The sequence below is a fragment of the Nomascus leucogenys genome, chromosome 10 (genome assembly GCF_006542625.1).
Source record: "Nomascus leucogenys isolate Asia chromosome 10, Asia_NLE_v1, whole genome shotgun sequence".
Lineage (NCBI taxonomy): Eukaryota > Metazoa > Chordata > Mammalia > Primates > Hylobatidae > Nomascus > Nomascus leucogenys.
The window spans coordinates 53,331,401-53,349,400 of NC_044390.1; the positions used below are offsets into that span (position 1 = coordinate 53,331,401).

The 18,000-nt window shown below is 53.4% G+C and overlaps 1 protein-coding gene across 6 annotated transcripts in view; it reads left to right on the forward strand.

The window, feature by feature from the left end:
- Nucleotides 1-18,000, forward strand: part of LOC100603367 (tyrosine-protein kinase JAK3) — a 32,513-nt gene that overhangs the window by 12,229 nt on the left and 2,284 nt on the right. Inside the window, exons 15-24 of one of the 6 annotated variants that reach the window (XM_030820441.1) lie at nt 589-721; nt 801-952; nt 1,083-1,233; nt 2,905-3,044; nt 3,126-3,315; nt 4,040-4,164; nt 4,440-4,612; nt 5,217-5,334; nt 5,595-5,705; nt 14,215-14,473. In XM_030820441.1, the coding sequence (XP_030676301.1) occupies nt 589-721; nt 801-952; nt 1,083-1,233; nt 2,905-3,044; nt 3,126-3,315; nt 4,040-4,164; nt 4,440-4,612; nt 5,217-5,334; nt 5,595-5,705; nt 14,215-14,473 (1,552 nt within the window). Of the gene's footprint in view, nt 1-588; nt 722-800; nt 953-1,082; nt 1,234-2,904; nt 3,354-4,039; nt 4,165-4,439; nt 4,613-5,216; nt 5,335-5,594; nt 5,706-8,695; nt 10,820-14,214; nt 14,474-18,000 lie in introns of those variants that run through there. The other 5 variants (XM_030820444.1, XM_030820440.1, XM_030820443.1 and 2 more) reach the window with 5 other exon arrangements.

The following is an 18,000-nucleotide window of genomic DNA, read 5'->3' on the forward strand; positions in this document are numbered from 1 at the left end:
GGGCATTTTGGGTTGAGGTTGTGAGAACACTAGAAGAGAACAAGTCATTCTTGGATGTCAGGGGGTGTAGTGAATGATGAGGCTGGGCAGGGAGAAAGGCTTCCTAGAAGAAGGAACATTGGAGATAGGGCCTTGAAGGTTGAGTAGAAGTTCATCAAGAGAAGAAAGGAAGGAAGGAATGTCAGGCTGAGGGAACAGCCTAGGCAAAGGCCTGCAGGCTAGATAGTGTGTTGCATCCCCTGGGGCCTATCAGGCAGTTCTGTTGGCAGGAGACCAGGGTGCAAGTGTGGAAGGGAAGTCATTGGAAGCTTGAGCAAGGGTCTTGAATGCCAGGCTGAGGAGCTTTCACTTTGTGTCAAAGGCACTGGGGAGTCACGGGATGGGGTGGTGTTTGAGGAGGGGAGGGACATAGCCAGGTCAGTGTAGGGGGTGAACTAGAGGGGCAAGACAGGATGCCAGGAGTCAGGGAGGATGCTGGACCATGTCTGAGAAGTACCAAGTGGGTTTTGAAGGATGTATAGGAGTTTGCCAAACAGACTCTTCATTCATCAAACCCTCCGGGCATTTCCCTATGCCTGGCCCCCTTAGGAGGACAAAGGCCTCCCCCACGGCAATGTCTCTGCCCGGAAGGTGCTCCTGGCTCGGGAGGGGGCTGATGGGAGCCCACCCTTCATCAAGCTGAGTGACCCTGGGGTCAGCCCCGCTGTGTTAAGCCTGGAGAGTAAGTTCCTGGAGGTGGAGGAGGGAGGGGCTGAGCAGGGCAAGGAAGTGGATCCCTGATCCCACTTCCATTCCCTCAGTGCTCACCGACAGGATCCCCTGGGTGGCCCCCGAGTGTCTCCGGGAGGCCCAGACACTTAGCTTGGAAGCTGACAAGTGGGGCTTCGGCGCCACGGTCTGGGAAGTGTTTAGTGGCGTCACCATGCCCATCAGCGCCCTGGATCCTGCTGAGGTCAGAGCCCCTCACCTGGCATCGGTCTCCGAGCCCCCACTTTGACAGATGGGCAGACTGACATCCAGTCTGGGGAGATTGGGGTGGGTCTGGTGGGTTGGGGATTACCGACTTCTCCTCTCACCCTCAGAAACTCCAATTTTATGAGGACCGGCAGCAGCTGCCAGCCCCCAAGTGGACAGAGCTGGCCCTGCTGATTCAACAGTGCATGGCCTATGAGCCGGTCCAGAGGCCCTCCTTCCGAGCCGTCATTCGTGACCTCAATAGCCTCATCTCTTCAGGTGCCCACTGGGCTGGGTTGGGTGGGAAGGGCTGTGATGTCATATTGGGCCCAGTGGAAGGAGCGTGGTTTGCAGCAGCCACGCCCTGTGTGTCTGGCAAGGTTGGAGGGGTTGGTGACTGTGACAGTCAGTGTGAGCTTCAACAGCTACTGTAACGAACAGTCCCCTCAGTTCAAGGTTCAACATGATGATATTTTATTTGTTTGTTTGTTTGTTTATTTATTTATTTTTGAGACAGAGTCTTGCTCTGTTGCCTAGGCTGGAGTGCAGTGGCACAGTCTCGGCTCACCGCAACCTCTGCCTCCTTGAACCTCTAGTTCAAGAGATTCTCCTGCCTCAGCCTCCTGAGTAGCTGGGATTACAGGTGTGTGCCACCACGCCCAGCTAATTTTTGTATTTTTGGCAGATATGGGGTTTCACCATATTGGCCAGGCTGGTCTCGAACTCCTGACCTCAGGTGATCCGCTTGCCTCTACCTCCTAAAGTGCTGGGATTACAGGCGTGAGCCACCGTGCATGGCCTATTTCATTCTTTTAAAAAAATGTTTGGCTGGGCACAGTGGCTCATGCCTATAGTTCCAGCTATAGGTAGGTGGATCGCTTGAGCCCAGGAGCTCAAGACCAGCCTGGGCAACATGGCAAAACTCCATCTCTACAAACAAACAAACAAATAAACAAACAAACAAACTAACAAAATTAGCCAGGCATGGTGATGCATGCCTGTATGCATTTTTATTTTATTTTATTTTATATTTTTGAGACACTATCTCCTTCTGTCACCTAGGCTGGAGTGCAGTGGCATGATCATGGCTCACTGCAACCTCCGCCTCCCTGGTTCAAGCAATTCTCGTGCCTCAGACTCCCAAGTAGCTAGGATTACAAGGGTGTGCCACCAAACATGGCTAAATTTTTGTATTTTGTAGTAAAGACAGGGTTTTGTCATGTTGGCTGGGCTAGTCTTGAATTCCCGGTCTCAAAGAGATCCGTCCACCTCAGCCTCCCAGTGCTGGGATTACAGGCATGAGCCACCACGCCTGGCTGGATTTTTTTTTTTTTTTTCTGTGTTGGGGTTTTGCTGTGTTCCCCAGGCTGGTCTTGAATTACTGGCTCAAGCAATCCTCCTGCCTTAGTCTTCCAAATAGCTGGGATTACAGGCACACACAACCATGCCCAGTGTGATATTTAGTCTTCATTCAGTGAGGGTGTCCAGGCCCACAGGAACCTCTCACTTAGTGGCTGCACTCACCTCAGGCGTTGGGTCCCCGTTGGATCCTCTGCAGATAAAAGAGAGAGTGTGGAGGGCCCCATATTAGGTTTCCATGGGCCAGGACTGGAGGGGCACCCAGCATATCTTGTCCATCAGCCTGAGCTCAGTCATGTGGCCACATTTCATAGCAGTGGAACTGGGAAAATGAGTTCTCATTATGTCCTCCATCTTTGTAGCCATGTGGAGTTGCACAGGGTGTGCACTGCACAAGGAGGCTTCCTTTGCCTGGGATGGAGTGGGAGACACCTTTTTCCAGTCTCCACAAGGTACCCTTTGGCTTGCAATGGCCCTGCCATAATGCACAGAGAGGGTCAATATGCAGATGGAGGTTGCACAGCAAGTCAACTCAGGAGTGGGGCCCAGGATGAGAGGCACTGCTTACCACTGCCCATGCCCCCACCCCAGACTATGAGCTCCTCTCAGACCCCACACCTGGTGCCCTGGCACCTCGTGATGGGCTGTGGAATGGTGCCCAGCTCTATGCCTGCCAAGATCCCACGATCTTCGAGGAGAGACACCTCAAGTACATCTCACAGCTGGGCAAGGTAAGGTGGGCAGGGCCAGGGTGGGTTGGAGAGGGCAGGGCAGCATCCAGGTGCCTGGACATCAGTCCCGCTATCCCCCAGGGCAACTTTGGCAGCGTGGAGCTGTGCCGCTATGACCCGCTAGGCGACAATACAGGTGCCCTGGTGGCTGTGAAACAGCTGCAGCACAGTGGCCCAGACCAGCAGAGGGACTTTCAGCGGGAGATTCAGATCCTCAAAGCACTGCACAGTGATTTCATTGTCAAGTATCGTGGTGTCAGCTACGGCCCGGGTGAGCCAGCTCCCGGATGAGTGAACCAAGACGTATGGGTACTTTTCAAAGTGCACATTCTTACCCTCCTGCCAGGCCACTTGAGGTAGGCTGGGAACGTGATTATTGATCCAGATTCACATGGGTTACATGTTTGAATCCTGACTCTACCCCTTACCAGTTGTGTAACCTTAACTTTTCTGAGCCTCAGTTTCTCCAGCTGAAAAATGGGTCATTGTGATATTTACTTTGTTATTGTTGTTGTTGTTTGTTTGTTTTTTTGAGACGGAGTCTCCCTCTGTCACTCAGGCTGGAGTGCAGTGGCTCGATCTCGGCTCACTGCAACCTCTGCCTCCCAAGTTCAAGTGATTCTCCTACCTCAGCCTCCCGAGTAGCTGGGATTACAGGAGCGTGCCACCACACCCGCCTAATTTTTGTGTTTTTAGTGGAGATGGGTTTTCACCATGTTGGCCAGGCTGGTCTTGAACTCCTGACCTCAAGTGAGGCTTCCAAAGTGCTGGGATTACAGGCGTGAGCCACTACGCCTGGCCGTGATATATAAACATATCAATGTATGTTGTAGAAAGTACTCAAGAGATATTAGCAATGTGTCATTGTCGCGGTTCCCATATTACAGTCAGCAAAACTGAGGTCGAGAGGGACACAAGGTCCCGCTATGAAAGGGGGGAAGAATGGGGGGAGGAGCAGGGCTGGGCCCTGCTGTGACAGTTCCTGCCTTCTCCAGGCCGCCAGAGCCTGCGGCTAGTCATGGAGTACCTGCCCAGCGGCTGCTTGCGCGACTTCCTGCAGCGGCACCGTGCGCGCCTCGATGCCAACCGCCTCCTTCTCTACTCCTCGCAGATCTGCAAGGTGCGAGGGGGCGCCCCGGGGCTTGTGGGGATTCAGCTGGCTCGGCCTGGGCAGGGGTCTGCTTGGAGGTCGCGGTGAAGGCTGAGGAGTGGAGTTTGGGGTCCAGGTCTCGGGGGTGGTGGAGTTGGCTTAGGGCTCAGGATTAGAACTTCAGTGGAGGATGGCTCGGGGGTAGGGCTAGAGTTGGGGTCTGGGTTGGGGTGCCAGGTCAGGCTTGGGGTGCCTGCCGGATTATCCTGGGATCCTCTCTGCACGCTCACACCGCCCGCCCGCAGGGCATGGAGTACCTGGGCTCCCGCCGCTGCGTGCACCGCGACCTGGCCGCTAGGAACATCCTTGTGGAGAGCGAGGCACACGTCAAGATCGCTGACTTCGGCCTAGCTAAGCTGCTCCCGCTTGACAAAGACTACTACGTGGTCCGCGAGCCGGGCCAGAGCCCCATTTTCTGGTGGGGAACCCGCGCCCAGGCTCCGCCCCTACTCCCCACGGCTCTGGCTCCGCCCCCAGCCATGCCCCCGCCCCCTCCCGCTGCTTTGCTCCCCAGCCTTAGCCCCGCCCTTCCTCTGCTGCAGCTTTGGCTCCTCCCACTCCCCAGAGCCCCGCCCCCTCAAGAGCACTGGCTCCCTCCATCTCCCGCTGCCCGGCTGTCAGCGGCCCCCAGCCTTAGCCCCGCCCTTCTCTAAGCTCTCGCCCCGCCCAAGCTTCAGAGCCCCACCCCTCCAACACCCTGGCTCCGCCCCTCAGGGCTGGCCCCATCTTAGTTCCGCCCTTCCCCCAGTTCTGGCCCCTCCCCCTCCCGCGGCCCCGGCCCCGCCCCATCTCCGCCCCTCTGTGCTGGCCCCGCCCCCGCCCCACAGCCTTAGCTCTTCCCAGGCACCTCCCAGGGCTGGAGAATCCACCTATCCCACAGCCAGGGAAACCGAGACCCTGGAGACGGGACCGACCTGTTCACAGTCCCCACCTACCCTGACCAGTTCCCCATCCCAAGGCTACCCTCTCTTCCTGTCCTTTCCCCACCCTCGCATCTCAAGACCTCCCTGTCCCCTCTCCAGGTATGCCCCCGAATCACTCTCGGACAACATCTTCTCTCGCCAGTCAGACGTCTGGAGCTTCGGGGTCGTCCTGTACGAGCTCTTCACCTACTGCGACAAAAGCTGCAGCCCCTCGGCCGTGAGTCGGCTCCCCTGGGCCCCCAGCCTCCTTCTCCCTCCACGCCCCTCGTGGCCAATCTCCATCCTGTCTGCGCCTGCGTCCCTCTTTAGCATGGGGTCACCTGGTCCCAGCATCATAGGCCCCAGTGGGGAGGACCCTTCCTCACCTTTCTGACCCCTTCACGGTGCAGGCAGCCCCTCCCCGCTCCATCACAGATGGCCCCTCCCCTCACCACGGGTGGCCCCTCCCCCACCACCTACGCTCCTCCCTGGCTCCAGGAGTTCCTGCTAATGATGGGATGTGAGCGGGATGTCCCCGCCCTCTGCCGCCTCCTGGAACTGCTGGAGGAGGGCCAGAGGCTGCCGGCGCCTCCTGCCTGCCCTGCTGAGGTGAGTGCCTCAGGGCTAGCCTCAGTTTCCCAGTCTGTAGATTGGGCTGGGGTCTCGGGCAAGCCAGCTGGCGCCTGAGTCTCTGTACTGAGAATAAAGGCTAGAGTGTGAGGCTGATGAGGATCCTGGCCCCCACTTGGCTACTCTCTCACTGTGTGGCAAGTCAGAGCACTTTCAGAGCCTCAGTTTACCCTTTTCCAAAATGAGAATAGTAATGCCTTATAGGGTGAGGGAAGATCAGACTCCTGAACACCTGTGCCTATGAGGGCTCAGCTCAAAGCCGAGCACACAGTCGATGCTCCATAAATGGTGGTGACGTTCATGGTTTTTTTTTTTTTTCTTTTTTTTTTTTTAGAGATGGGGGCTCACTCTGTTGCCCAGGCTGGGCGCAATTCTAGCTCACTGCAGCCTCCAACTCCTGAGCTCAAGTGATCCCCCTAGTTCAGCGTCTGTAGTGGCAGGGGCTACAGGTGTACACCACCACGCCTGGCTAATTGAAAAGTAATTTTTTAGAGATGGGAGCCTCACTATATTGCCCAGGCTGGTCTTGAACTCGTGGGCTCAAGCGATTCTCCTGCCTCAGCCTCCCGAAGTGCTAGGACTATAGGTGTATACCACCATGCCTGGCTAATTTAAAAATAATTTTGGCCAGGTGCAGTGGCTCACACCTGTAATCCCAGCACTTTTGAAGGCTGAGGCGGTCAGATCACCTGAGGTCAGGAGTTCGAAACTAGCCTGGCCAACATGGTGACACCCTGTCTCTACTAAAAATACAAAAATTACCTGTGTGTGGTGGTGGGTGTCTGTGATCCCAGCTACTTGGGAGGCTGAGGCAGGAAAATTGCTTGAACCTGGGAGGGGAAGGTTGCAGTAAGCCAAGATCATGCCACTGCACTCCAGCCTGGGCGACAGAGCGAGACTCCATCTCGAAATAAATAAATAAAATAAAAATAATTATTTTAAGAGACAGGGTCTCCCTGTGTTGCCCAGGCTGGTCCTGAACTCCTGGGCTCAAGCGATCCTCCTGCCTTGGCCTCCCAAAGTGCTGGGATTTATAGGCATGAGCCACTGTGCCTGGCTAATTAAAAAAAAAAATTTTTTTTAAGAGATGGGGTCTCTGTGTTGCCCAGGCTGGTCTTGAGCTCCTGGGGTCAAGTGATCTTCCTGCCTCGGCCTCCCAAAGTGCTGGGATTACAGACGTGAGCCACCACATCCCACCCTGTCATGGTTTATAATCATATAATCATAACCTTTGTGGAAGTGTCTGACATGCAGTTGGTCATTGATAAATTAATTCGCTCAAGCCAAAAACATTTATTGAGTGCCAACTATGTGCCAGGACTTGTTGGGTGCTGAAGACCTCGTCCTCCCAGTAACTAGCAAAAGCTGATAAGAACATTCTAGGCTGGGCACAATGGCTCATGCCTATAATCCCAACACTTTGGGAGGCTGAGGCAGAAGGATCACTGGAGCCCAGGAGTTCAAGACCAGCCTGGGCAACATAGTGAGACCCTGTCTCTACAAACAATACAAGCATGAGCCGGTGTGGTGACATGCACCTGTGGTTTCAGCTACTAGGGAGGCTGAGGCAGGAAGATTGCTTGAGCCCAGGAGGTCAAGGCTGCAGTGAGCCATTATTGTGCCACTGCACTCCAGCCTGGACAACAGAGTGACACCCTGTCTCAAAACAAAACAAAACAAAACAAAATTGTGGTAGTGATAAGTGCCTTGAAAGAGATGAACAGAGGGAAATGGTGGGGTGGGGGTGGTCAAAGAGGGCCTCTTACGGGGCTGATGCTGGAAGGAGGAGGAGCCTATGCATGAGTAAAGCCAGGAGAAGAAATTTCCAGTGGAGGACACGGAAGGGACAAAGGCCTTGGGGAGGTAATGAGCTAGGTGCTTTTAAGCACCAGTGCGATGGAGGCAGGTGTGACTGCCTGGAATAAATGAGGGAGGGAGGGATGGAGATGAGCGAAGGAGGGCATCAGGGAGAGGTGGTTTTTTTTTTTTTTGAGACGGGGTTTCGCTCTTGTTGCCCAGGCTGGAGTGCAATGGCACAGTCTCGGCTCACCGCAACTTCCACCTCCCAGGTTCAAGCAATTCTCCTGCCTTAGACTCCCGAGTAGCTAGGATTACAGGCTCACGCCATCATGCCCAGATAATTTTTTTTTTTTATAAGTTAAGATAGGGTTTCTCCATGTTGGTCAGGGTGGTCTCGAAAGGAGAAGAATGTTCTAAAATCCATAGGGGCTGGGCGCAGTGGCTCACACCTGTAATCCCAGCACTTTGGGAGGACGAGGCGGGTGGATTACATGAGGTCAGGAGTTCAAGACCAGCCTGACCAACATGGTGAAACCCCGTCTGTACTAAAAATACAAACTTAGCCAGGTGTGGTGGTGTGTGCATGTAATCCCAGCTACTTGGGAGGCTGAGGCAGGAGAATCGCTCGAACCCAGGAGGCAGAAGTTGCAGTGAGCCGAGATCGCACCACTGCATTCCAGCCTGGGCAACAAGAGTGAAACTTTATCTCAAATAAATAAATAAGTAAGATCCATAGGGAGCCATGGGAGGTTTTGGAGCAGAGATGGGATGGAATTTAATTTGTATTTTAAAACTGAATGGGGCAAGGTGCGGTGGCTTATGCCTATAATCCCAGCACTTTGGGAGGCCGAGACAGGTGGATCACCTGAGGTCAGGAATTTGAGACCAACCTGGCCAACATGGTGAAACCCCGTCTCTACTAAAAATACAAAATTAGCCAGGTGTGGTGGCACGCGCCTATAATCCCAGCTACTCGGGAGTCTAAGGCAGGATAATTGCTTGAACCCGGGAGGTGGAGGTTGCAGTGAGCCGAGATCATGCCATTGCACTCCAGCCTGGACAACAGAGCTAGACTCCATCTCAAAAAAACAAAAACGAATACACTGAATGGGAGTTGTGTCCTTCAGACTGCTCAGGCACGACCCCATTATCTGTCCCCCACCCCTCAGGTTCACGAGCTCATGAAGCTGTGCTGGGCCCCTAGCCCACAGGACCGGCCATCATTCAGCGCCCTGGGCCCCCAGCTGGACATGCTGTGGAGCGGAAGCCAGGGGTGTGAGACTCACGCCTTCACTGCTCACCCAGAGGGCAAACCCCACTCCCTGTCCTTTTTATAGCTCCTGCCTGCAGACCTCTGGATTAGGTCTCTGTTGACTGGCTGTGTAACCTTAGACAGGGAGCTGCCCCTCTCTGGGCCTCAGAGGCCTTATGAGGGTCTTCCACTTCAGGAACAACTCCATGACATTGCATTTGGGGGGCTCCCGTGGCTTGTAGAATAGCCTGTGGCTTTTGCAGTTTGTTAAGGTTCAAGACAGATGGGCAGATGTGTCAGTGGGGCTCTCTGAGTCCTGGCCCAAAGAAGCAAGGAACCAAACTTAAGACTCTTGCATCTTCCCATCTCCTCAAGCCCTGGCCCCCTGAGTTTCCTTTTCTCTCCCTCTCTTTTTATTTTTTTACTTTTATTTTTATTTTTGAGACAGACCCTCGCTCTGTTACCCAGGGTGGAGTGCAGTGGTGTGATCTCGGCTCAGTGCAACCTCTGCTTCCCAGGTTCAAGCGATTCTCCTGCCTCAGCCTCCCGAGTAGCGGGGATTACAGGTGTGCACCACCACACCCGGCTAATTTTTTTTATTTTTAGTAGAGATGAGGTTTCACCATGATGGCCAGGCTGATCTCGAACTCCTGACCTCAAGTGATCCTCCCACCTCAGCCTCCCAAAGTGTTGGAATAATAGGCATGAGCCACTGCACCTGGGCTTTTATTTTAATTTATTATTATTATTTTTAAGAGACAGGATCTTGCTGTGTTGCCCAGGCTGGTCTTGAACTCCTGGGCTACAGTGATCCTCCTGCCTCATCCTCCCAAATAGCTGGGATTACAGGCACCTAGTTTTGAGTTTCCTGTCTTATTTCCAGTGGGGACATTCATATAGCTTTTTTTTTTTTTTTTTGAGACGGAGTCTCGCTCTGTCACCCAGGCTGCAGTGCAGTGGTGCAATCTCAGCTCACTGCAAGCTCCGCCTCCCGGGTTCAAGCCATTCTCTCGCCTCAGCCTCCCGAGTAGCTGGGACTACAGGTGCCCGCCACCACACCCGGCTAAGTTTTTGTATTTTTAGTAGAGACGGGGTTTCACCGTGTTAGCCAGGATGGTTTCGATCTCCTGACCTTGTGATCCGCCCGTCTCAGCCTCCCAAAGTGCTGGGATTACAGGTGTGAGCCACCGCGCCTGGCCCTCATGTAGCTTTAAATGTATGGTCTGACTTCTACTCCCCAATCTCTGTTTCTCTGGAGGAAGCCAAGGACAAGAGCAGTTGCTGTGGCTGGGACTCTGCCTTTTAGGGGAGCCTGTGTATCTCTTTGGGATCCTGAAAGGGGGCAGGAGAGGCTGGGGTCCCAGTCCACCCTAATGGTACCTGAGTGTCCTAGGGCTTCAGTTTTCCCACCTGTCCAATGGGACCCCTTCTGTCCTCACCCTACAAGGGGCACAAAGGGATGACACCAAACCTGGCAGGAACTTTTCCCGCAATCAAGGGAAGGAAAAGCATTGCTGGCAGAGGGAACAGCATGCCAAGCGTGAGAAGGCTCAGAGTAAGGAGGTTAAGAGCCCCAGTATTGGAGCCTATGGTTTTGCCCCTTCCACGCAGTGTGACAGTGGGCAAGTTCCTTTCCCTCTCTGGGTCTCAGTTCTGTCCTCTGCAAAATGGTCAGAGCTTACCTGTTCGCTGTGCAGCGTCAACTTTCTGACTGGTGAGAGGGATTCTCATGCAGGTTAAGCTTCTGCTGCTCCTCCTCACCTACCTGCAAAGCTTTTCTGCCACTTTTGCCTCCTTGGAAAGCTCTTATCCATCTCTCAAAACTCCAGCTACCACATCCTTGCAGCCTTCCCTCATATGCCACCACCACTATTGCAGCCCTGTCCTTCCCTCTAGCCCCACTGTGACCCTGGGGCTGGGGAAGTGTCTGTGTCCAGCTGTCTCCCCTGACCTCAGGGTTCCTTGGGGGCTGGGCCGAGGCCTCCACACAGAGGGGGCTCTGGGAATGTTTGTTGACTCAATAAAGGAATTCAGTGGAAAAGATGGTTTGTGCTGGACTTGGGGCGATGGGGAGCCTCAGAGGGTGTGTGAGCTGGGAGGGATGCGGTTAGAGCTGTGAGCCAGAGACCTCTCAGGGAGCCACTGTGGGGGCCCCAGGGCAGGCTAGTGGAGGAGGACCACTGGGTGGGGCTTGGCTGGAGCCCTCGGACAGAGCCCCCTCACTCCCAGCCCCAGCTGTTGGCCTTGGCTGCAGCCTGGGGGAGCTGATTACAGGCTCTCTGTGGGTGGGGAAGGAACAGGCTGCTCTCCCGGTGGTCAGAGGACAAGGCCAGGTTGGGGGAGCGAGGCTGTGGGGAGGGCCCAAAATCACTGGGGCCAGATCACCTCCCCCGCACCGGCCCCCGTCATGTGCACCTCATAACTGCTAGAAATATGTGGAGAGTGGCCAGGCTCAGTGGCTCACGTCTGTAATCCCAGCACTTTGGGAGGCCAAGGCAGGAGGATCACTTGAGGTCAGGAGTATGAGACCAGCCTGGCCAACATGGTGAAACTGTCTCTACTAAAATTACAAAAATTAGCCTGGTGTGCTGGCACATGCCTGTAATCCCAGCTACTCAGGAGGCTGAGGCAGAAGAATTGCTTGAAACTGGGATGTGGAGGTTGCAGTGAGCTGAGATCATGCCATCGCACTCCAGCCTGGGCGACAGAGCAACTCCGTTTCAAAAAAAAGAAAGATGCAGAGAGAGACGGACAGACAGAAGGAAACTGAGAGATGAAGGCCGAGAGAGACTCAGAGAGAGAGAGAGAGAGAGATCTCTGTCCCTGCTCTCTTAGTCCCAGAGAGCCCCCTAATTTGGTAGAAATGAGGAGGGAGCTGCTCTGGGGTCAAGCAAGACCCGAGTTCCAGCCCAGGTTCTCTCCTGCCTCGGGTCAAGCATCCTTCCCTCTCTCAGCCTCAGATTCCCTCCTTTGTAAAACAAAGCTATAAGACCCCCTAGGCACGAAGCTGGGGCTAAGCATCTGCTGAACAAATAAATCCTGCTCTATTCTGGGTCCCCTAGCCCCTGCTCACTTAGAGGGGACCACCGTGTCGGGGAGACAGAGCTTCAGATGGGACACCCCCAGCCCTGTGTGTCAGGTGCCTTGAGAAGACCTGGGCTCTGCTCAGGTCTCCTGTGACCTTGGGCAAGTTTGGGGTCCTTTGTCTGTGCCTCAGTTTTCTTTTCTTCTTTTATTTTCTTTCTTTTTTTTTTCTGGCAAGGGGACGGAGTCTCTGTCCCCCAGGCTGGTGTGCAGCGGCACCATCTCTGCTCACTGCAATCTCCGCCTCCTGGGTTCCAGCGATTCTCCTGGCTCAGCCTCCCGAGTAGCTGGGATTATAGGCATGCACCACCACATCTGGCTAATTTTTTTTTTTTTTTTTTTTTTTTTTTTTTTTTGAGACGGAGTCGCTCTCTGTCGCCCAGGCTGGAGTGCAGTGACGCAATCTCGGCTCACTGCAAGCTCCGCCTCCCAGGTTCACGCCACTCTCCTGCCTCAGCCTCTCCGAGTAGCTGGGACTACAGGCACCTGCCACAATGCCTGGCTAATTTTTTGTATTTTTAGTAGAGACAGAGTTTCACCATATTGGGCAGGCTGGTCTCGAACTCTTGACCTCAACTGATCCACCTGCCCCATCTTCCCAAAGTGCTTGCATTACAGGCATGAGACACTGTGCCCGGCCTGTGTGCCTCAGTTTTCTTATTTGTACAGTAATAGAAACAACAAAATTCTGAACATTGCTGGTCTTGGAAGATGCCCGCTGTCTTCCTCCCTGCCCCCCAGAAAATGCAGCATTATTACTTTTCAGTTGATCTGTTTCATCTCTTTAAAATGGTTAAGACAATAGCGAAGACTTGGCCGTGTGTGGTGCCTCACACCTGTAATCTCAGCATTTTGGAAGGCTGAGTAGGGAGAACCACTTGAGTTCTAGATGAGCCTGGGCAACTTAGCAAGACCCCCGCCTCTACAATTAAAAAATTAAAAATGGACGGGCGAGGTGGTTCACGCCTGTAATCCCAGCACTTTGGGAGGCCGAGGCGGGTGGATCACTTGAGGTCAGGAGTTTGAAATTAGCCTGGCCAACATGGTGAAACCCTGTCTCTGTTAAAAATACAAAAATTAGCCGGGCGTGGTGATGGGCACCTGTAATCCCAGCTACTCAGGAGGCTGAGGCAGGAGAATCGCTTGAACCCAGGAGGCAAAGGTTGCAGTGAGTCGAGATTGCACCACTGCACTCCAGCCTGGGTGACAGAGTGAGACTCTGTCTAAAAAGATAAAAATAAAAATAAAAAAATTAAAAATTAGCCAGGCATTGTATTGCAGGCCTGTAGTCCCAGCTACTCAGGAGGCAGAGGCTGAAGGATCCCTTGAGCCCAGGGGAACGAGGTTACAGTGAGCTATGATCCTGCCGTTACAGTCCCACCCAGAGAGATCCTATGTCAAAAATGAATAAATAGCCTGGTGTGGTCGCTCTCACCTGTAATCCCAGGACTTTGGGACGCTGAGGCGGGAAGATGACTTGAGTCCAGGAGTTTGAGACCAGCCTAGGCAACATGGCGAAACCCCATCTCTACAAAAAAATACAAAAAATTAGCCGGGTGTGGTGGCGTGGGCCTGTAGTCTCAGCTACTCAGGAGGCTGAGGTGGGAGAATTGCTTGAGTCAGGGACAGGGAGGTGGCAGTGGGCCCATATCGTGCCACTGCACTCCAGCCAGGGTGACAGAGCAAGACCTCATCTCAAAAATAAAAAATAAAAATAGGCGGCTGGGTGTGGTGGCTCACACCTGTAATCTCAGCTACTTGGGAGGCTGAGGTGGGAGAATCACTTGAACTCAGGAGATGGAGGTTGCAGTGAGCCAAGATCACGTCACTGCACTCCAGCCTGGGCGACAGAGCAAGACTTTGTCTCAGTAATAATAATAAAAATAATAATAGTCCAGGCACAGCTCATGCGTGTAATCCCAGCACTTTGGGAGGCCGAGGCAGATGGATCGCTTGAGGTCAGGAGTTGGAGACCAGCCTGGCCAACGTGGTAAACCCCCATCTCTACTAAAAAAAAAAATGCAAAAAAAAAATTAGCCAGGCATAGTGGTGCACACCTGTAATCCCTGCTACTCAGGAGGCTGAGGCAGGAGAATCGCTTGAACCCGGGTGTCAGAAGTTGCAGTGAGCCGAGATCAAGTCACTGCACTCCAACCTGGGCGACAGAGCGAGACTCCATCTCAAAAAAAAAAAAAAAAAAGAAAAAAAGAAAAAAGAAAGACTCCTTGCCCAGTGCTCCCTGTGGGAGAAGTACATCCAAGGCCCTGGCCCTGGGAGAAAGGCCCTGGCACTAACCCCACCCTTGACCTTCTTCCTGGGCGGTCCTGAAGAGTGTTCTGTCCCTTCTCCAAGGTCCCCAGCTGGGGCGGCCCAGGCGCCTATAAAGGGGGTCCCCTCTTGGCCCAGGCGCCACCCACTGCCATGGACCCCCGTCTGCCTGCCTGGGCGCTGGTGCTGCTGGGCCCTGCCCTGGTGTTCGCGTTGGGCCCCGCGCCCACCCCAGAGATGCGTGAGAAGTTGTGCGGCCACCGCTTCGTGCGCGCGCTGGTGCGCGTGTGCGGGGGCCCCCGCTGGTCCATGGAGGCCAGGAGGCCTGCGGCTGGAGGCGACCGTGAGTGGGGACGGGCAGGGGCAGCGCTCTGGGAAGCCGAGGTGGGGCAGGTGCACCCAAGCGCAGATGCACATGTGCAGGGAGGTGGGCAGGCTTGCATGCGTGTGCCCAGGGCTCACCTGCTGGCTGCGTGCACACATCGTGGGTCCGCACTGGAGTGTGTGTGAGCGCGCATGTGAAAGTCCCCAGAGCCATTAGCCAGGCGCGGTGGCTCACGCCTGTAATCCCAGCACTTTGGGAGGCTGAGGCGGGCGGATCCCCAGAGGTCAGGAGTTCGAGACCAGCCTGGCCAAAATGGTGATAGCCAATCTCTACTAAAAATAATTTTTAAAAAATTAGCTGGGGGTAATGATGCACATCTGTAATCCCAGCTTCTTGGGAGGCAAAGGCAGGAGTATCACTTGAACCCGGAAGGCAGAGGTTGCAGTGGGCCGAGATCATGCCATTGCACTCCAGCCTGGGCGACAGAGCAAAGCTCCGTCTCAAAAAAAAAAAGAAGTCCCCAGAGCATGAGTCCCCTGAGGGGCCAGAAACAGAATGAGGCAGGAGAGGTAGGTACATGGTGAGATCCTGTCTTAAAATTTCAATATTTTGATCTTCATGAATTTTTGCCTTAATTTTGCTTTGTTTGTTTGTTTGTTTGTTTGTTTGAGACAGGGTCTCACTCTGACGCCCAGGCTGGAGTGCAGTGATGCGATCTCGGCTCACTGCAGGCTCAGCCTCCTGGGCTCAAACCATCCTCCTGCCTCAGCCTCTGGAGTAGCTGGGATACAGGTGCTGCCACCACACCTAGCTAATTTCTTTCTTTCTTTTTCGTAGAGAGGGAGTCTCACTCTGTTTCCCAGGCTGGTCTCAAACTCCTGAGCTCAAGTAATCCTCCCACCTTGACCTTCCAAAGTGTTGGGATTAGGGACGTGAGTCACTGTGTCCAGCCTTAAAAGTATTTGAAAGTATTGCTTTTGAAAAGTATTGCTTTTTACAATTATTTTACTTTATTTTATTATTTTTGTTTATTTATTTATTTATTTTGAGACATAGCCTCGCTCTGTCACCCAAGCCAGACTGCTGTGACGTGATCTCATCTCACTGCAACCTCTGCCTCCCGGGTTCGAGCAATTTTCCTGCCTCAGCCTCCAGAGTAGCTGGGACTGTGGGCACGCACCACCACACCTGGCTAATTTTTTTTTTTTTTTTTTTTTTTTTTTTTGAGACGGAGTCTTGCTCTATCACCCAGGCTGGAGTGCAGTGGCCCGATCTCGGCTCACTGCAAGCTCCGCCTCCCGGGTTCACGCCATTCTCCTGCCTCAGCCTCTCCGAGTAGCTGGGACTACAGGCGCCCGCCACCACGCCCGGCTAATTTTTTTGTATTTTTAGTAGAGACAGGGTTTCACTGTGGTCTCGATCTCCTGACCTCGTGATCCGCCCACCTCGGCCTCCCAAAGTGCTGGGATTACAAGCATGAGCCACCGCGCCCGGCCACACCTGGCTAATTTTTGTATTTTGTTTGTTTGTTTGAGATGGAGTCTCGCTCTCTCACCCGGGCTGGAGTGCAGTGGCACGATCTCAGCTCACTGCAACCTCTGCCTCCTGAGTCCAAGCAATTCTCTTGCCTCAGCCTCCCAAGTAGCTGGGACTACAGGCCACTGCCCAGACCACCCACTACCATACACAGCTGATTTTTTTTGTATTTTTAGTAGAGACAGGTGAACAGGTGAAACAACAGGTTTCACCATGTTGGCCAGGCTGGTCTTGTTTTGTTTTGTTTTGTTTTGACATGGAGTCTCGCTCTGTCCCCCAGGCTGGATTGCAGTGGTGTGATCTCGGCTCACTGCAAGCTCCCCCTCCTGGGTTCACGCCATTCTCCTGCCTCAGCCTCCCAAGTAGCTGGGACTACAGGCGCCCGCCACCATGCCCAGCTAATTTTTTTGTATTTTTAGTAGAGACGGGGTTTCACTGTGTTAGCAAGGATGGTCTCAATCTCTTGATCTTGTTATCCACCCGCCTTGGCCTCCCAAAGTGCTGGGATTACAGGCGTGAGCCACCATGCCCAGGCCAGGCTGGTCTTGAACTCCTGATCTCAGGTGATCTGCCCGCCTTGACCTCCCCAAGTGCTGGGATTACAGGCATGAGCCACTGCACCCGGCCTAATTTTTGTATTTTTAGTAGAGACAGGGTTTCACTATCATGGCCAGGCTGGTCTTGAACTCCTGACCCTAAGGGATCTGCCCCACCTTGGTCTCCCAAAGTGTTGGGATTACAAGTGTGAGCCACCGTGCCTGGACTTTTTACAAATACTTTAAATTTGATTTTAAAAGTATTGCATTAAAACACTTATCTTGCTCATGCCTGTAATCCCTCTACTCAGGAGGCTGAGGAGAGAGGATCACTTGAGGCCAGGAGTTTGAGACCAACCTGGGCAATATGAGACTCAGCCTGAGACAGAGAGAGACCCTTGTCTCATAAAAAGGAAAAATATTAGTATTTTATATATATATATATATATATATATTTTTTTTTTTTTTTTTGAGACAGGGTCTCACTCTGTCACCCATGCTGGAGTGCAGTAGCATGATCTCAGCTCACTGCAACCTCTGCCTCCCAGGCTCAAGCAATCTGCCCACCTCTGCCTCCTGAGTAGCTGGGACTATAGGCACATGTCACTATGTTTGGCTAATTTTTATATTGTTAGTAGCGATGGGGGTTTCACCATGTTGCCTAGGCTGGTCTCAAATTCCTGAGCTCAGGCAGTCTGCCTGCCTTAGCCTCCAAAAGGCTTGGGATTTCAAGGCCCAGCCACCAAGTTTTCTTTTTTTAGGTGGAGTTTCAATCTTGTTGCCCAGGCTGGAGTGCAATGGCGCAATCTCGGCTCACCACAAACTCTGCCTCCCGGGTTCAAACAATTCTTCTGCTTCAGCCTCCCCTACTAGTAGCAGGGATTATAGGCATGCGCCACCACGCCTGGCTAATTTTGTATTTTTAGTAGAGAAGGGGTTTCTCCATGTTGGTCAGGCTGGTCTTGAACTCCTGACCTCATGCCTGTAATCCCAACACTTTGGAAGGCTGAGGCAGGGGGGTCACTTGAACCCAGGAGTTCAAAAGCAGCCTGGCCAACATAGGGAGACCCCATCTCTATTTTATTTAAAAAAGCTAATGCTGGCTGGGTGCGGTGGCTCACGCCTGTAATGCCAGCACTTTGGGAGGCCGAGGCAGGCGGATCTGAGGTCAAGAGATTGAGACCATCCTGGTCAACATGGTGAAACCCTGTCTCTACTAAAAATACAAAAATTAGCCGGGTGTCGTGGTGCACGCCTGTAGTCTCAGCTACTTGGGAGGCTGAGGCAGGAGAATCACTTGAACCCGGGAGGCGGAGGTTGCAGTGAGCCGAGATCATGACACTGCACTCCAGCTTGGTGACAGAGCGAGACTCCATCTCAAAAAAAAAAAGCTGATGCTGACATTTGGGGATGTATATGGTAGTGGGGGCTGTCCTGTATATTGTAGGGTGTTAGATAACACCTCTGTCTCCT